Below are 16,713 nucleotides of genomic sequence, written 5' to 3'. Positions count from 1 at the left end.
TGATTTTTAAAAAGAATGAAGTATTTATTTATTTTATTTATTCTGAATATCATCAACAGAATAAAAGTTAGTATCAGTTTTTTAACGACTTGCGGCTTGTTATATTTTATTCTAGTGTTAGGTGTTAGGTTCAATATTTAACACCATTTTATTTAATTGATGTTTTATTATTGTTCTGAATAATTCTCGACAGATTAAAATATCAATAAAATTTGATGTTTTTATGAATTTATACAGGGTGAATTATAAGGATTACTCGATGGAGTCTCGGCTGCATTTCCGGATCCATGCAGCGCTGAACAGCCTGAAAGGTACTCCGGTCAACTCGCCATAGAAACGGGCTCATCACATGCTGACCTTTACGATGGGAGCGGCATCGTCTTGATCATCAGAGTACTGTAACGAGTGACGAATAAAACATTCGTCTACAAACAAGCAAACCAAAGTGCATTTCCTCTGTTGTGTATTAGCAGAGAGGAGACGGTACAACACACACACACACACTTGTACCTCAGCAGGTGTAAAAAAAAAAAAAAAAAAAAGCAAACAAACAAAAAAACAGGGGGGGGGAGAAAACAGGTTTAGTTGAAATGGGGTTTAGTTGTTTATATAAATATTAAATAATTAAAGGGGAATGATTTATACATTTTATTAAATTTTCCTTTTATCTTCTATAGTTTTTATTTCTCATGATAATAATAATGAGGTTAAAGCAATCATAGAGCTGAACATTGCAAGATCCAACATAGCTGCTTTCACGAATGTACCCTTTTGTTCTATTTAAAGCTGCAGTATTAATTTTTTAATAATGAGCGCTAATCGAAGCCTTAATGAGTCAGTCCTGCTCTGTGAGTAGGAGGGGCTTCCTCATTGACCTGTGAATAACAGTAACACTAGCCAGTCATTGATGTTTGCAGCAGTTCAAAACGATACGCTGCTTATACGCCCTCGACTAGCTCGGCTAGCAAGCGGTGGAGTTTGACTACGACTAAATTGAGGGGGGAAAAAAGAAGCGTTAATTTCCTGTGATAGTGATATTATTTCCTTCACACTCCGGCAGCAGTAACTCCGAGTCAGGGCTGAATTTTTTCCTGTTTTTTTCATACGTGGATACATGTAACTTGCAGTAACACATTTCCACCAGAGATGTCACCAAATCACTCCACCCTCCCAAAGTTACATACTGCAGCTTTAAAGTTAGTTTTTTCTTCTAGTGATTAAAAAACTAATTTAGACAATCATACAGCTTTTGTTACTAACGCTGTGCTGATGCCGATGTCTAATCTAGAACAGTTCCATGCCTTTCTCTTCATCGCCATGACTAATAGAGCAGTTCAAATTTACATAAAATGAGAGAGTATTATGGCAAGATGTTGAATATTACAGTTGAAAGAAATAGCTGAATTAATTGTGAAGATTGTTACTAAGGCACGCCCACATGTGATGATGAAATAGTCGTGACTTCTAAACCGGTGGAAGCGTGAGACGGTCCGGCTCGTATCGGCGTGATGTCGATGATGAACAGTTACGAAGACGTTGAGAATATTTACTGAAATCTAAAATCCAAGAAGGCTGCTTTCAGGATCATAACGTCCGGTTTAATTGTTTTATTCACATCAAATATTTGTGTTTGTGTGTGTGTGTGCGCCTCAGTGTGTGGTGTTTAACATTTTATTAGCTTTTAAATGACCCTCACTATGTCACGTCGGCTTTGTGTACGTTGCGTTTGTGTAAATTAAATATATATATATATATATATATATATATATATATATATATATATATATATATATATATTGATAGTACTGTGTGATGGTATGCAGTGCAATAGCACAGAGATTACGCTGATAATCAGCTATATGATATTCTCATCACCATAAAATCTCCACGGTGTCTTCTAAAGGAGAAATCCATCCCATAATACTCCTCCTAACCAGTGCAGGCTCTTAAGCAGATCATAAATATTACTGATTCTATATAAATGATGGAAATACTGAGATTGGAATTTCATTAGAAAGGAAATGTTACATTTCATACATGTGGAAGTATAGCTGTGTAAGATCAGACGTGCATGCATAGATTAGAAAGTTATTCCAAATATAAAAGATTATAAATGTAGATACATCAAAAATTATAAACTTGAAAGGTTAAACGTTATGTTTAAAAAAAAACCTCTAGAATTGTAAGATGTGTTTTAGAATCACAAATTGATATTTCAGAAGATTAGACATGAATTTTTAAATGGGGAAATTAGACAGAAAATTATATGTGGAACGTGAGATGTTAACTTTAAACATTCAGAAGATTACACTGGAATCTTTAGTTTCAGAAGATCAGATGCAAATGTATGCAGTCGGAAGATATCGCATTGATCGAGTCTGAAGATTAGACGCAATGTGATAGATTTGGTACGTTGTAGAATGGAAAAATTAGGCACAAATTTAGGCTTTAGATTATTAAGACAAAATGCTATGTTTGGAAAATCAGATGAAAAATTAGATTCAGTTTAGATTCCCAGGCGATTTGGGAGATTAGATGCAAATCTGGAAGTTCTGAAGATAACAGTCAGCTCCAGAATTATTGGCACACTTGGTAAAGATTGTTTTAAAAAATAAACAACTCGTCTTTGTGGTTCATTAGCTTAATCTAAAACAATACAATTATCGGGTAAAGAAAAGGAATAAAAACCTCGTGTCACAGTTCTTGCACTGTTAATTCTGGAGCTGAGGGTAGATACATGTACAATCAGCCAATCACGTGTCAGCTCTGTGTACTGATTCATTAATATTCATGATCTCACCTCAGAGCCTCACTGGACATGAGCTCCATTAAAATCTGATTACTTCAAAATGTCATCATGTAAGGTGAGACTTTAATATCAGCACAGACTCGGTGCTTCACGTCCTGTTAACTCTTTAAATAAGTCGGAAACAACAAGCAGCCATAGCAATAAACTACTGTAAACAAGCATTAGTAATAATAATAATAATAATAATAATAATAATAATAATAATTTAGTCTGATTATGATCAAAATATACTCTTTATTTTGAGAAATAAGGCAATATTCAGGGACATCAGGAGGCGTTTCTCTAGATCACTTTGTCATGATGTGAAACATGAAAACAGGATAAATTATATATAATCATTTATTATCCATTAAAAAAAAAAATTAATAACTATAGTATAAATTTTGTCTATAATGTGTGTGTGTGTGTGTGTGTGTGTGAATCTCTCCATTGCTTTACTATGCAGATTGTCATTTTCACTTTTCACACATTCATAAAATTCATTGCGTCCGTGTTCACGTGAGGAAAGTTGCTGGTGTTCAGGGTCGGGTTACGCAGCTGGATTTTCTGAGCTCTGCATTCAGATGATTAAAATGTAATTCACGTAATTCATGTAATTCACGTGTATTTCACACCTCCGAGGGAGCCATATTTGTCTTGAGTTGAAGAGTCTGAGACAACAGCGTCCAGACCAGCTTCAAAACGCTTGCTCGAGTCGATATCTCATAAGAAAAAATGTGCTTAAATTCAAGGTCAGAATCCTTCGCACCCGAGACACGGCTCTAGTTTAGACAAACTCCGCTCCATGTGAATATTAATGAGTCTGTGTGTGGCTTCCTGACTGAGCACTTACCTCAACACTGAATATAACGCTGAGTGAATCGAAGCAGAATTACGAGACGGTAATTCAGCTATTCTGCTGTGGCTCAGTAGTGGGCGGGGTCTGAGGCAGTGATTGGCTAAAAGGAAATGCCCTTCCAGGAACATCTTACACTTGAAAGTATCAGGAGCAGAGCAGAGCAGAATACTGAGAATGATTATACGTCATCTGCACGCGACCCTTGCTCCGCCTCCTAACTAGCCGACTGCTGCTCATTTGCATATCAGACGCTGCAGACTCCTAGCTACCTTGTGTTTTATTCCAGGTGAAGCGCCGCGTACTGTACGGCTCGTCGATGCAATGAGAAGAATACAGATGTGAATAAACAGATGTACAGATAGATGTATATAACATACGCAGGACAGAGATTTATATTGAGTGTGATCAGCAATTACACACAGAGGTCATGTGATCAGCCCTGTTCGCTACGACGAAGTAAAGACACGCCACAGAGAAGTACTTCTTACCTCCGTCCCAAACCACATATTACAGTACTAAATAGTGCACAAGTGTTCAGTTATATGATTTATAGGATTTGGGCTGTGTTCCAATCTACACTTTACTGTACTAAATATTGTGTAGGTTGTATTTATTCAGGCTTTCTCCCAAAACACACACTACACTAGTAACTAGCGTGCTAGTTAGTGTTAGTAGATATTCAGTTTTAGGAGTAAGACTATGTCCTAAACTGCATACTAGCTTACTAACTAGTGTGCATGTGTGATTCTGTAGGATTGAGGCTGTGTCCCGAACCACAGTAAGCAGTGTGATGGTGTTTATATAGGATTTAGACTACATCCCAAAGGCTTACTACTGTGTTAAATAGAGGGCGAGTGTTAATGCATAGACTCATGTTGAATAGGTTTTGTAGGTAGTTAAGAGGTAGGCCGTGGGCTTGTATGTGGTTTGGGACGCAGCCCGAGTCTCCCAGTGATGACGTCTGTTGATCTGTTCGGCACTCAGCACCACACAACGCAAAGCCTGCGTCTTTAGTTCTTTATAATAATATGTCTTTATTACATTTGAATGATTACTGATATAAAAACAAAGTGTGTTTATTTTGTTCTGTGTATTTGTTCACATTTTGATTCTGTATGTTGTGTTCATGTGTGTAAAAATCGAATAAAATGCAACATTATAGAAATATACCCGTTGAGCCGAGTTGCAAATGTTTGTACACCTTTATGACAAAATAAAGAGGAATTATAATTTACAGCAACAGGATTTGTAGTGTGTTTGATTTCATACCTTTTTCCTTCATTATCATGGTCAACAAAAACACTCAATCTATGTTAAGATATTAAAGAATAAATAAAACTAATAATATGCTACAAAAGTTTTTGCTCCCTTTCTGAATGCGATGTGAATATTGTTGGACCTCTTTTCAAAATATTTTCTGTTAATATCATTTGGGATGGATCCTTAATTCTATAACACATTAAACTCTGCATGTTTGTAATAAAGTGTATTTTATTACATTTTATTATACAGTTTATTACAGTAGAGTTTATTACAGCAGTGTTTATTACATTGTATATTTCAGTAGTTTAGTAGTTTATTACTGCCTTTATACTATACATAAACACTAGTATACTATGTAGTACTGTAGTCTGCAGAGTGATAAATTAATTCTATAAATTAAACCTAAGTTCATTTATTACACACACATACAGTTTGTTTGCTTTGCTGTGTGTTATATGATGGGATATTCCAGTAAATCGTCTGTGTATATTTACAGAAGTTAATGATTACTGAAGGTCTGTTTGGGGGAAAATAAAAACTCTGGGTTCAGTTGTATAACGATGTTCGAGAGAAGACATCAGAGAGGAGAGAGAGAAGGATAGAATGATGAGGAATACACTCGTTCTTCTTCTGTCTGTCTTCCTGCTGCAGCTCGGGCACACGGTGAGTCCTGACATCTTTATTCATTATATTTATTATATTTTAATCTAAACTAGATGTCAGAATGAATCCTTGTTTAAAGTTTAAAGCTCCGTCAGCTGTGTGCAATACACACACACACACACGTTTATTAATTAGATCGTATGTAAGATTGAAGACTTGAGTGTTTGTGTGAATCTTTAAATCTCAACTAATTGTAAATGCCTCTTGAAGGGTGCCAATAATTTAGCCCCAAAAGTATTGGCACCCTCTGGGAGATTTGGTAATAAAAGAAATACAATGAGTAAAATTATATCACTTTTCTCTAAAATCATTCCTTTTTTTATTTTAATTTATTTTATTTATTTATTTTTACATTTTTGTTCATAAAAAGAGAAAATCATATAATAATTATTCGTTTTTTTGTCTTGCAAATAATAATTGGCTTCCCAAACACAAGAAATACAAATACAAAGAAAAAAAAGTTACTCTTGTAATTTATTTATACTGTCATCAGAAAAAAACACTGTGAACATGAAGAGATATTGATGTTAAAAATGTTAGCTGCAGCTAAAGAACTGAAGATGACGTCCACATGTTGAAAAAACTCAAGACTTGATCAAGAATACTTTTTTTTAAAACTGTGCTAAAAGTATAATGTTATAATAGAAATACACCAAGTTTCCACACTTTTAAGCTGAAAAGATGGCGTGTAAGTTTATTCAGCTTTACTCATTTTCATGAGTTCCAATATTTCTGTTTAAATATAATGAACAGTTAAATGCAGTGAGTTAAAAGCAGCTGAGGGTCTCTGAGTACAGGATTGTGTAACAGTGACAGTGATGATGAAAAGTCAATATTCACATAAACGACCTGCTCTTCGCTCTGTGTCCTGAATCAATCCATCTTATTGATTCATGTGGATGAGTCACTAAAGCAGCGATTCCCAAACTAGGGGTCATGACCTCGTGTGGAGCCCGTGATTTATAAATGGGGTTACGAGAGAAACTCACAATCTATTCTTTTCTTTTATTCGTTTCTTTTTTCAAATTAATGTTAGACTGTTTTTTATTCCTTATGCATTGTTCGAAACTGGAAAGCGACGTGACTCTTTCATACACACACACACACACACACACATACACACACACACACACACACACACACACACACACACACACACACACACACACACACACACACACACACACACACACACACACACACACACACACACACACACACACACACACACACACACCTCCTGGCATTTTGAAAAGCTGTGTGAAGACATCCAAGTTCACTCTTCCCACTAGACATGTCAGCCGGTGCAGGGAATATTAAAGTGGTGAAGGCTTGGGCTCGCAGAAAATTCATAATGATCATTTGGGATTTGTTTTGCCACAAAAGGTTTGGGAAGCCCTGTGCTAAAGTGGATGAATCTGTGAATCTTTTAGTTGAGACTCAGATTCGTTCAGTGAGTCAGTGAAAGTTTTAATCAGCAAATCTTTTGTTCCTAATCGTTCCAGGGTGTGGAATTATTATTTTCACTCCTCAGCACTGCTGAGTTCTGGATGGTGATTGGTCAGGAGGAAGGTGTTGATTAGTTTTCTATAACAGCAGCTCTGACTGTAGTGCAGCGGCACATCACAGGTTTATTTATCATTAATGCGCTCTTTTAATGTTATCATTTCTGTTGTAATGGCTCGTGCACAGGGACGTGTACAGCAGACGCTCTGCTAATAATAAACAGATTAAAAACGTGTGTGAAGTTTTCTGTAAGGAGAGAGGTGTTAATGTAACACGTATGGAAGGAGTCTCCAGTGTCAGCGCTGTGTAACAATCAGAGGTTAAAGCTGGAACTGTAAATTTCCCACAGCTTCAGGACAGAGGAGTTTACACTTCCTTACTGTTTCTCACTAATACGACAAGCAAAGTTTTTTTGTCTTATTAACTTGAAGAGAGAGAATAAAGAGAGAATAAAGAGAGGGAATAGAGAGAGAGAATAAAGAGGGAATAAAGAGAGAATAAGGAGAGAATAAAGAGAGGGAATAAGGAGAGAATAAAGAGAGGGAATAAGGAGAGAATAAAGAGAGGGAATAAGAGAGAATAAAGAGAGGGAATAGAAAGAGAATAAAGAGGGAATAAAGAGAAAGAATAAGGAGAGAATAAAGAGAGGGAATAAGAGAATAAAGAGGGAATAAAGAGAGAATAAGGAGAGAATAAAGAGAGGGAATAAGAGAATAAAGAGGGAATAGAAAGAGAATAAAGAGGGAATAAAGAGAGAATAAGGAGAGAATAAAGAGAGGGAATAAGGAGAGAATAAAGAGAGGGAATAAGAGAGAATAAAGAGAGGGAATAGAAAGAGAGAATAAAGAGGGAATAAAGAGTAAGAATAAGGAGAGAATAAAGAAAGAATAAAGAGAGGGAATAAAGAGAGAGAATAGAGAATAAAGAGGATGGTAAGGGAGCGAGTGTTTATAGCTGCTATAACATAAGTGACAACAGGAATTAGGTTTTTTCACAGACATTAAATGTAGCTATAAACAGATAAAAAGTATGATGTCCTTTAATATACATAAATTGTAATAGTGGGTGAATTGCTGTGGTGTAAGAGGAATAAAACATTTGGGAGATGTGCTGTTAGAGGAAAATAATCAACTCCAGGGATGTAACAGTGACTCCACTTCATCACACCGCCATTAAACTTTGATCTGGCAGGAGTCGTGAGTAGTTTTATAACTAACACCTTATTAATAATAAAATGAAGACTCTGTGTGTGTGTGTGTGTGTGTGTGTGTGTGTGTGTGTGTGTGTGTGTGTGTGTGTGTGTGTGTTTATGAGTTTGTTCAGGAGGGTCTGCAGGTTCAGAGCGAACAAAAACTAGTGATTCCTAAACTTCCACCCTTACACCCTGAGGTGAGCTGCTTTTATTTCTGTTCTAAGTGTCTCGTTGTTTTGGAGACTGAATTATTGTGTAGTTCTGTAGCTACTGTGGTTTGACTGAGATTAGTGGTTTAGCTAGCTAGCATGTAGCTGTTAAACATTTAGGAAATCAGGTGTAAATGACACTGAAGTCATCAGGAACGTTACCATTTCACTCAGACGTGTTGATAAAGTACTAAAGAGAAACAATTTAAATGACACTTGAATTACTTTCGGTTTACACAGGGAGGTGCAGAGGAGGATTTGGCCGACGATCAAACACACCCATTGCAGCCAAAACCCAAACCCACTCCCGGATTAACCACTCCCCCTCCACGCCCTAAAGCCCCGCCCCTCAACCTGCTGTCTCAGGAGTGCGTGTCTGAGAAACACACTCGATCGTCCTGTGGTAAAGTGTTCTGCCCGCCGTGGCAGCGCTGTATCAAGGGTCAGTGTGTGTGTAAAATTCCCTATCAGTGTCCACGGATCAGACCTTCCGTGTGTGGACTGGACAAGCGGAGCTACCCGTCTCTGTGCCATGCCCAGGTCACCGCCTGCCGAGACAGAAGACCCGTCTTCTCTCACTACTCACACTTAGGATCGTGTGTGGGTGAGAGACACGAATAATACTAACAATCATCATCATCATCATCATCATAATCATCATCCACAATATCAACAGAATTGTTCAAATATTTCTAAAACTCTTCATGATGAAAACACATTTACACAACATAGAAGCTAAAAATAGCTCAATTAGCTACGAAGGTTTAAAATGTTAAACATTCCCCACCACTAAAAATAAACACAAAAAACACAAATGTTACAAAATTATTATTAAAATAGTAAACTCAGTAGTTAAACGTTAAAAACACACACACACACACACACCTAAAACTATTTTTCAAGCATAACTAAAACAAATAAACTGTAAAAAAAAAAATCAAATAAAAACCTGAAAATACACAAAAGTAAAAAATCATGATCTCGATATGAGAATAAAATGACATTTTAAAAATCCACTGTTAAAAGCGCTACACATATAAACACAGTATAAACACATGATACATTACTACACTATAATACACAATACTACACAATATTGCACTACCCACTACATAATATTATTCAGTATACAATACCACACTACACAACACTGTACTACAAACATCTGAACACTACACAATATATAATAGTAACCAAAACTACACAGTACTCACAGTATACAGCACAATATTACACAACACTGCAGAATATACAATAGTACACTGCACTATATGAACCACACTACTTCACACCACCACATATCACTACACACCACACAACAGCACACACTACAAAACAGTACACACCACACATCACACACACAACAGTAATAAATAAATAAGAAAAACCTTTCTTATCATTTCTTAAAATCACTAAACAGCCAAAATCCTAATAAAAGCATCTAAATGTTGACTTACTGAAATCAGCTTCAAAAAATAAAGCTTAAAAAAATAAAAGTTACTGAAAAATGCGAAGTGCTAAAAAATAAAATACATGTTGCACACTGTTACTATTACTGTTAGTGTTCGAGTGTTAGAGTGGAGTGTCATTTGAACACGTGACCCATATTTACATTCCTGACATTACAAAACCTGACACTGTGTGTGTGTGTGTGTGTGTGTGTGTCTCTGTGTGTGTGTGTGTGAGCCAGAATCTTTTGAAGTGTTGTTAGAGGAGCTCAAGGGTCAGCAGGTGGTTCAGGTGAAAACAGTTGAAGGGAGAGCGTTGATCTGTGGTTCAGACTCGTGGAACACGCCGGCCGCTAACGTCGTCTGCAGACATGTCAAAAGCGATGCCAGGTACACACACACACACACACACACACACACACTCCCTTTCTCTCTTTGTCTAACTATCTATCTGTCTATCTGTGTGTGTGTCTCAGAGGAGCACTGTCGCTGGGGACAATCGAGTTCGGTGAGTTTAAGGACATAGAAGGAGGGCATGTCCTGACCAGTGTACGTAAATGTATCAGTGTGAGCTGTACGGGGGCGGAGCACAGCCTGGCCGAGTGTGTACTTTACAAACCTCGCCAAATCATTGACAGCACATCTGTCGCTACGGTAAAGTGCTACACAGGACAGCAAGGTAATAACTGAGCATCACACATTTTACTTCTAATATATCAAATATACATAATCTAAAAAAATGTTTATGGGTTACGACACACTCACACACACACACACACACACACACACACACACACACACTGTTGTCTGGGTGGCTGCAGACAGTAAGGAGTGTGACGAGTTCCGCTGTGTTAATGAGAAGTGTGTGTCGTGGAAACACATCTGTGACGGAGTGGACGACTGCGGAGACAACAGCGATGAAATGTGTTGCACAGGTACGACAGCTCGCATTCCTTCAAATACACTACAGAATACTACACAATACTACACAATACTACTCTCTAGCACAATGTAGTACCCTGTTTCCTTATTGTATTGTATACTGTGCAGTATTGAGTGTGTTGTATAGTGTGTAGTGTCGTATAGTATTATGTAATGCTGTACGTTATGCTGTGTAGAGTAGTGTAGTGTGTAGTATTGTGTATTGTCATGTAGTATGTTGTCATGGTGTGTTTAGATTGCCAGAAGGGTGCGTTCTACTGTAAAACTGGAGTGTGTCTTCCGAGGTCCGCCGTTGGAGATCAGATACGGGATTGTTTAGGAGGCGAAGATGAACTCGAGACGTCCACACACGTCAGTGAGACTCGCCCTAGATCAGACGGGTTAGTGAAAGGTTAGTGCCAGGAACACACACACACACACACACACACACACACACACACACACACACTCATTTTACTTCTACAGAGTACTGGTATACATAAGTATAGCTAACTAACTGCCATGATAGCCAACTAATGCTAGTTGCAAATGTGCAAAACACTGCTACACAACACCACACAACAGTACTCACCACTGCACAACAATACACAACAGTACACACCACTACACAACAGTACACATCACTACACAACAATACACAACAGTACACACCACTGCACAACAGTACAAAACAGTGCACACCACTACAAAATACCACACACAACAGTAAATAAATAAATAAATAACCTTTCACTAACTAATGCTAATGCTAATTCTAATGTGTTTTTGCTAACTAGCTGTTATTAGACAAAAAGACTGTTAGCAAGAAAAAGAACAGATCTCTCTTTCTCTCTCTCTCTCTCTCTCTCTCTCTCTCTCTCTCTCTCTCTCTCTCTCTCACACACACACACACACACACACACACACACACACATTCAGAGATGTGAGCTATAACTCATTTTTAACTATGCTAATGCTAATAAGATATATTCAGTGCTAATCAAGTTATTTCTGTTTTAGAAGTATCACAGCCAGAGGTGACACCTGAAAAAGGTTAGCGTCTCTTAACTACACTACGGTCCATACGTAGCCTACATACTGAAAAATATTACAACATTTTATGCTAATGCTAATTAAAGTGCTAAATCACTTCCTTGACATTGTGCTTCTTAGCTTAGATACAAACACAACTAGCCTTAAGCTGAGCAGCAAAGCTAGCTAATGTTAGCTAGTGTAAGTTAAATACACTGTGTGTCGGGCTGTGGAACAATAAATATATGTTAGCCATAACCGAAAGCTAACTCACATCTATAAATGTTGATGAATGTACTTTAAATGGAATATTTAAAGAATCTGAATCCACACACACACACACACACACACACACACACACACACACACACATATACACATACCATGCTAACATGACCTATGTGTGTTTTTACAGAGTTGTGGTCAAATCCTAAAGAAGGTAAAGAGCTCAACACATACACAACTCACATGTGCAGACACACGACCTCACAATATCACAATATCAATCATTCTAATGTGTGTGTGTGTGTGTGTGTGTGTGTGTGTGTGTTTATCAGATATCCTGAAATTACGCAATCACACAGAGACCCTGCAGTGTGGAATTCCCAACATGGCCTACATTCATAAGACAGAGGAAGAAACACGATACAGACGCCAAAAACGCGTGGTGGGGGGAGAGGAAGCTCTACCGGTCAGAACACACAACTTTACACAACAGTACACAATAATACACAGCATTACACAACATTACAAAATAATACACAGCACTACACAACATTACAAAATAATACACAGCACTACACAATGATACACCATAATACACACCAACACCACACCCACAACTCTACACACTACTACACAACAGTACACACCACACAACACTACACCCAACACTACACACCACTACACAACAGTACACACCACACAGCACTACATAACAGTACACACCACTACACAACACCACACAACAGTACACACCACTACACAACAGTACACACCACACATCACTACACAACATTACACACCACTACACAACAGTACACACCACCACACAACAGAACACATCATTACACAACAGTACACACCACACATCACTACACACCAGTACACAGAATTGCACACAACAGTACACAACACTACACACCACTACACAACACCACACAACAGTACACACCACTACACAGCAGTACACACCACTACACAGCACCACACAACACAACAATACATAACAGAACACAGCAGTACTCAGTACGTTGTTGTGTGTTGTTGCGGGTTCAGACTCAGATACAGTGGCAGGTGGCTGTGCAGGATGAAGGAAAAATCCATTGCGGTGGCGCTTACCTGGGCGGGTGCTGGGTTCTAACCGCCGCCCACTGCGTCAGGTAGCCAATCAGTGATTAGAACTACCACAAACTATTTTTGCAAAGTTTTTCCACGACACACAACAATTTGTGCGCGTGTGCACGTTTGTGTGTGCGTGTGTTTGCATGCGTGCGTGTGTGTGTGTGTGCGTGCGTGTGTGTGTGTGTGTGTGTGTGTGTGTGTGTGTGTGTGTGTGTGCACAGGCAGAAGCCCCAGGTTTTCCGGATTAAATTCTCTCTGTGGAAGAAGCTGTCTCTGCTGAGCACCACGGACAGCGTCCCTGTGAAGAACATCATCATTCACCGTGACTACAACCCGCGCACCTATCAGAACGACATCGCGCTCATCCAGCTGGAGGAACTGGCCAATCAGAAGGAGTGTCTCTACCCGAACCCGGCCGTGCGGTCCGTGTGTGTCCCCTGGTCCCCACTGCAGTTTCCTCCCAACCACACCTGCACCATTTCTGGATGGGGACGCAACAAAGGTACCTTACTGCTAAAATAATGCTAATGCTGTCCCACCTGTCTCACCCCTCCACAACTCAACTATCTTACCTGTACACCCTGGTCTCACCTGTACAAAACTTTCTTTTATTACCTGTCCTCACCTGTCTCACTTCTCCACACCTCAACTATTTTATCTGTCCATACTGGTCTCACCTGTCTCACATCTCTATAACTCAGTTATCTTATCTGCCCATACCGGCCTCACCTGTCTCACCGCTCTAGAACTCAACTATATTACCTGTTCAAAGTGGTATCACCTATCCAATACTTGCCTGTATCACTTGTCCATCACTTGTCTTATCTGTCTCACCTCTCCACACAACCGTCTCTCTGTGTCTTTGTAGAAGGAGACAGTGTGAACATACTGAAGTGGGCCAATGTGAGTCTCATCCCTAACTGCAGGTCCTACTACAAGGAACGCTTCTACGACGGAATGATGTGTGCAGGTATGTGTGTGTACACCTTACCTCACCTGTCTCACCTCAGCTGTCTAACCTAACTTACTACAATTTAGACAATCCATCTCCGCCTGTCCCATATGTGCGCACCTCAGCTGTCTCACCTGTCCACACCTGTCTCCTGTGTGTCAGGTGATCTGGAGGGGAATGTGGACTCGTGCCAGGGTGACTCCGGAGGCCCGTTAGTGTGTAAAGATGCGAGCGGTGTGTCGTACGTGTGGGGAATTGTGAGCTGGGGAGAGAACTGTGGAGAAGCCGGCTTTCCCGGAGTGTACACTAAAGTGGCGTACTACTTCGAGTGGATTCGTCAGCACACCGGCTGGCCTGCAGTCACCAAGTACAACCAGTGATGTGGAACCTGACGGAACGTTCTCAATAATAATGCTAATAACGTAGCTGAAGTTGCGATAGATTGAGAATTTTAAAGTTATTGCCTTGTTTTCTTTATTGGTTTTGCTATATTCATAACGAAGTTGGATTGGTAACAAGTTTAAACAGATGGCCATACTGCATGAGTGTTAATTCTTTGAATATTTGGTTCTCATTAAAAAGCTTACAAAGCGACTAAGCGAGTTTGTGCTTTGTTGGACAACGCTAGGTGAGTAAAAATAACAGGTCTTATGACAGAGGTTGTTGATGAGCAGCTATTAAGTTATTGATCATTCAGACAATGAAAGCAAAACCCTACTCCGACTCCTTTCCACTGCAACCCAACTCCATCCACTCATGTAGCTAGCTAATGCACTTCATTTAAACAAACAGAGCTAAATAAAATGACTTGTGACGACACACTGATTATATACTATGTGGGTAGCTCTGTATTTCGGTATCAGTGTCGGTATCAAAACCCAAATAATTATACTCGTATCAGTGCGTCCCCTGCTCAACGGAGTCCAGCGATAGATTTTTTTTTAAAACAGTGCCCTCTGGTGGCAGCTTTTAGAAATGTTTAAAATGTGCTAGCAAAGAAGTTAAACCTGATCGTAAATGAACAACATATTATTAACATAAATACAGCTTTAATCTGAAACACGTCATATAACTGAGAAAGAGAGAGCGAGAGAGACAGAGAAAGAGAGAGAGAGACAGTGAGCGAGGGAAACAGAGAGAGTGAGGGAGAGAACACACATTGAGAGAGAGAGAGAGAGAGAGAGAGAGAGAGAGAGAGTGAGTGAGGGAGACAGAGAGAGGGAGAGAGTTTAAATAATAAAATAAAGTAAGATTTATTACTATAGAAATCAATGTCATATAATAACGTGTGTGTGTGTGCGTGTGTGTGTGTGTGTGCGTGTGTGTGTGTGCATATGCACATAGCTTACACACATACACACATACACGATTCTCATCAGTGACATTTGTATAATCTCCTGGTATGTTTATCATCCAACAAACTATTTCCTTGTCCTTCTTCTTTTAAAAAAAAAGTTCTTTTTACTTTTCCTTCTATTCTGTTGTGTTGTTTTCTTTTCTTTATCCTTTCCCCTCATGTTATTGTTTCACTCCATCAGCTTAACCATAAACATTAACCACAGTGTTTCTTTATTTGTATAGCTCTTGTTTTCTTTTCTCTCTCCATCACTTTCAGCTCCTTTCCTACACAAAATGTAAAATCTACTTTTTTTTAATGTTAATACTGTTACCACAAGTACTACTACTACTATCAATAATAATAATAATAATAATAATAATAATAATAATAATAATAATAATAATAATATTTAAAAATGAATTGTTTTTTAAATGATTTTACTCATCCTCAAGTGCAGTTATTAGTTGATGTTTATGAATTAATTGGATCCTCATTAGCTATATCAGCTCATCATATTAGCATTAGCTCAATACTGTGATGAATGTGATGTGAACTGAGAGTTTGTTCAGGAGGAGTGTCAGTGCTGGGTGTGTGTGTACACTGTTCACTCTTTAACAGTAATACATGATGTGCTTCGGTGAGGCAAGTTTCATATCACGTTGACGCATATTCAGCTGATAAAGCGCTCTCTCTCTCTCACACACACACACTCACACACACACACACAGGTGAGAGTTTGCTCAGGGTCCTTTCAGAATAGTTTGGTGTTGATTGAAGGCCGAGTGTTTGCTCTGCTCTCAGTGACACACCGACTGGGTGACATTTCTAACTCAGGGTGTGACACAGAGAGATTAATGTAATTAATGCTTCTTAGTCAGTGCTGCCAGTTCCTGTTTCCTTTTTGTCAGTTTGATCCCAAACCTAAATTTCACATTACTGGTCCATGGAGATCGGATCGTCGTATCTTGGCTTTGGAGTGTGACTGGAAACTCAAACCTACACTGTTGTGTTAGTCTTCACCTCCCTAACGCATGGGGAGAATTTGGGGTAGATCCGAGAAAGTCGAAATTTTCACCAAAAAAAAACCCCCACAAAAATTCACCTTACTGAATTTTTGGGTGAAAATTTCGACTTTCTCGGATCTTCCCTAAACTCCCACCATGTGGTAGGGAAGTGAAGACTAACAACAAATTTCAA

General features: G+C 38.7%; 2 protein-coding genes across 2 annotated transcripts in view; both read left to right on the top strand.

Annotated features, from left to right (window-relative positions):
* Positions 1 to 4,887, top strand: part of LOC108275605 (tetratricopeptide repeat protein 39B) — a 16,656-nt gene extending 11,769 nt beyond the window's left edge. The window contains exon 19 of the mRNA XM_053686056.1: positions 238 to 4,887. Coding sequence (XP_053542031.1) covers positions 238 to 334 — 97 coding nt within the window. The 3' untranslated portion in view covers positions 335 to 4,887. The remainder of the gene's footprint in view (positions 1 to 237) is intronic.
* Positions 4,888 to 5,472: 585 nt separating this feature from the next.
* cfi (complement factor I) lies at positions 5,473 to 14,771 on the top strand. Its single transcript, NM_001200311.1, is given in 16 exon segments — positions 5,473 to 5,573; positions 8,403 to 8,468; positions 8,721 to 9,084; positions 10,171 to 10,318; positions 10,405 to 10,607; positions 10,750 to 10,863; positions 11,106 to 11,261; positions 11,870 to 11,902; positions 12,297 to 12,320; positions 12,439 to 12,572; positions 13,160 to 13,263; positions 13,447 to 13,714; positions 13,717 to 13,727; positions 14,094 to 14,122; positions 14,124 to 14,195; positions 14,340 to 14,771. Coding segments are annotated over 16 exon segments (2,004 nt in total). The 5' UTR covers positions 5,473 to 5,513; the 3' UTR covers positions 14,558 to 14,771.
* Positions 14,772 to 16,713: the final 1,942 nt, after the last annotated feature.

The sequence above is a fragment of the Ictalurus punctatus genome, chromosome 15 (genome assembly GCF_001660625.3).
Source record: "Ictalurus punctatus breed USDA103 chromosome 15, Coco_2.0, whole genome shotgun sequence".
NCBI lineage: Eukaryota > Metazoa > Chordata > Actinopteri > Siluriformes > Ictaluridae > Ictalurus > Ictalurus punctatus.
The sequence above is the reverse complement of the archived record's forward strand: the minus strand, read 5'-3'. Positions and strand labels throughout refer to the sequence as shown.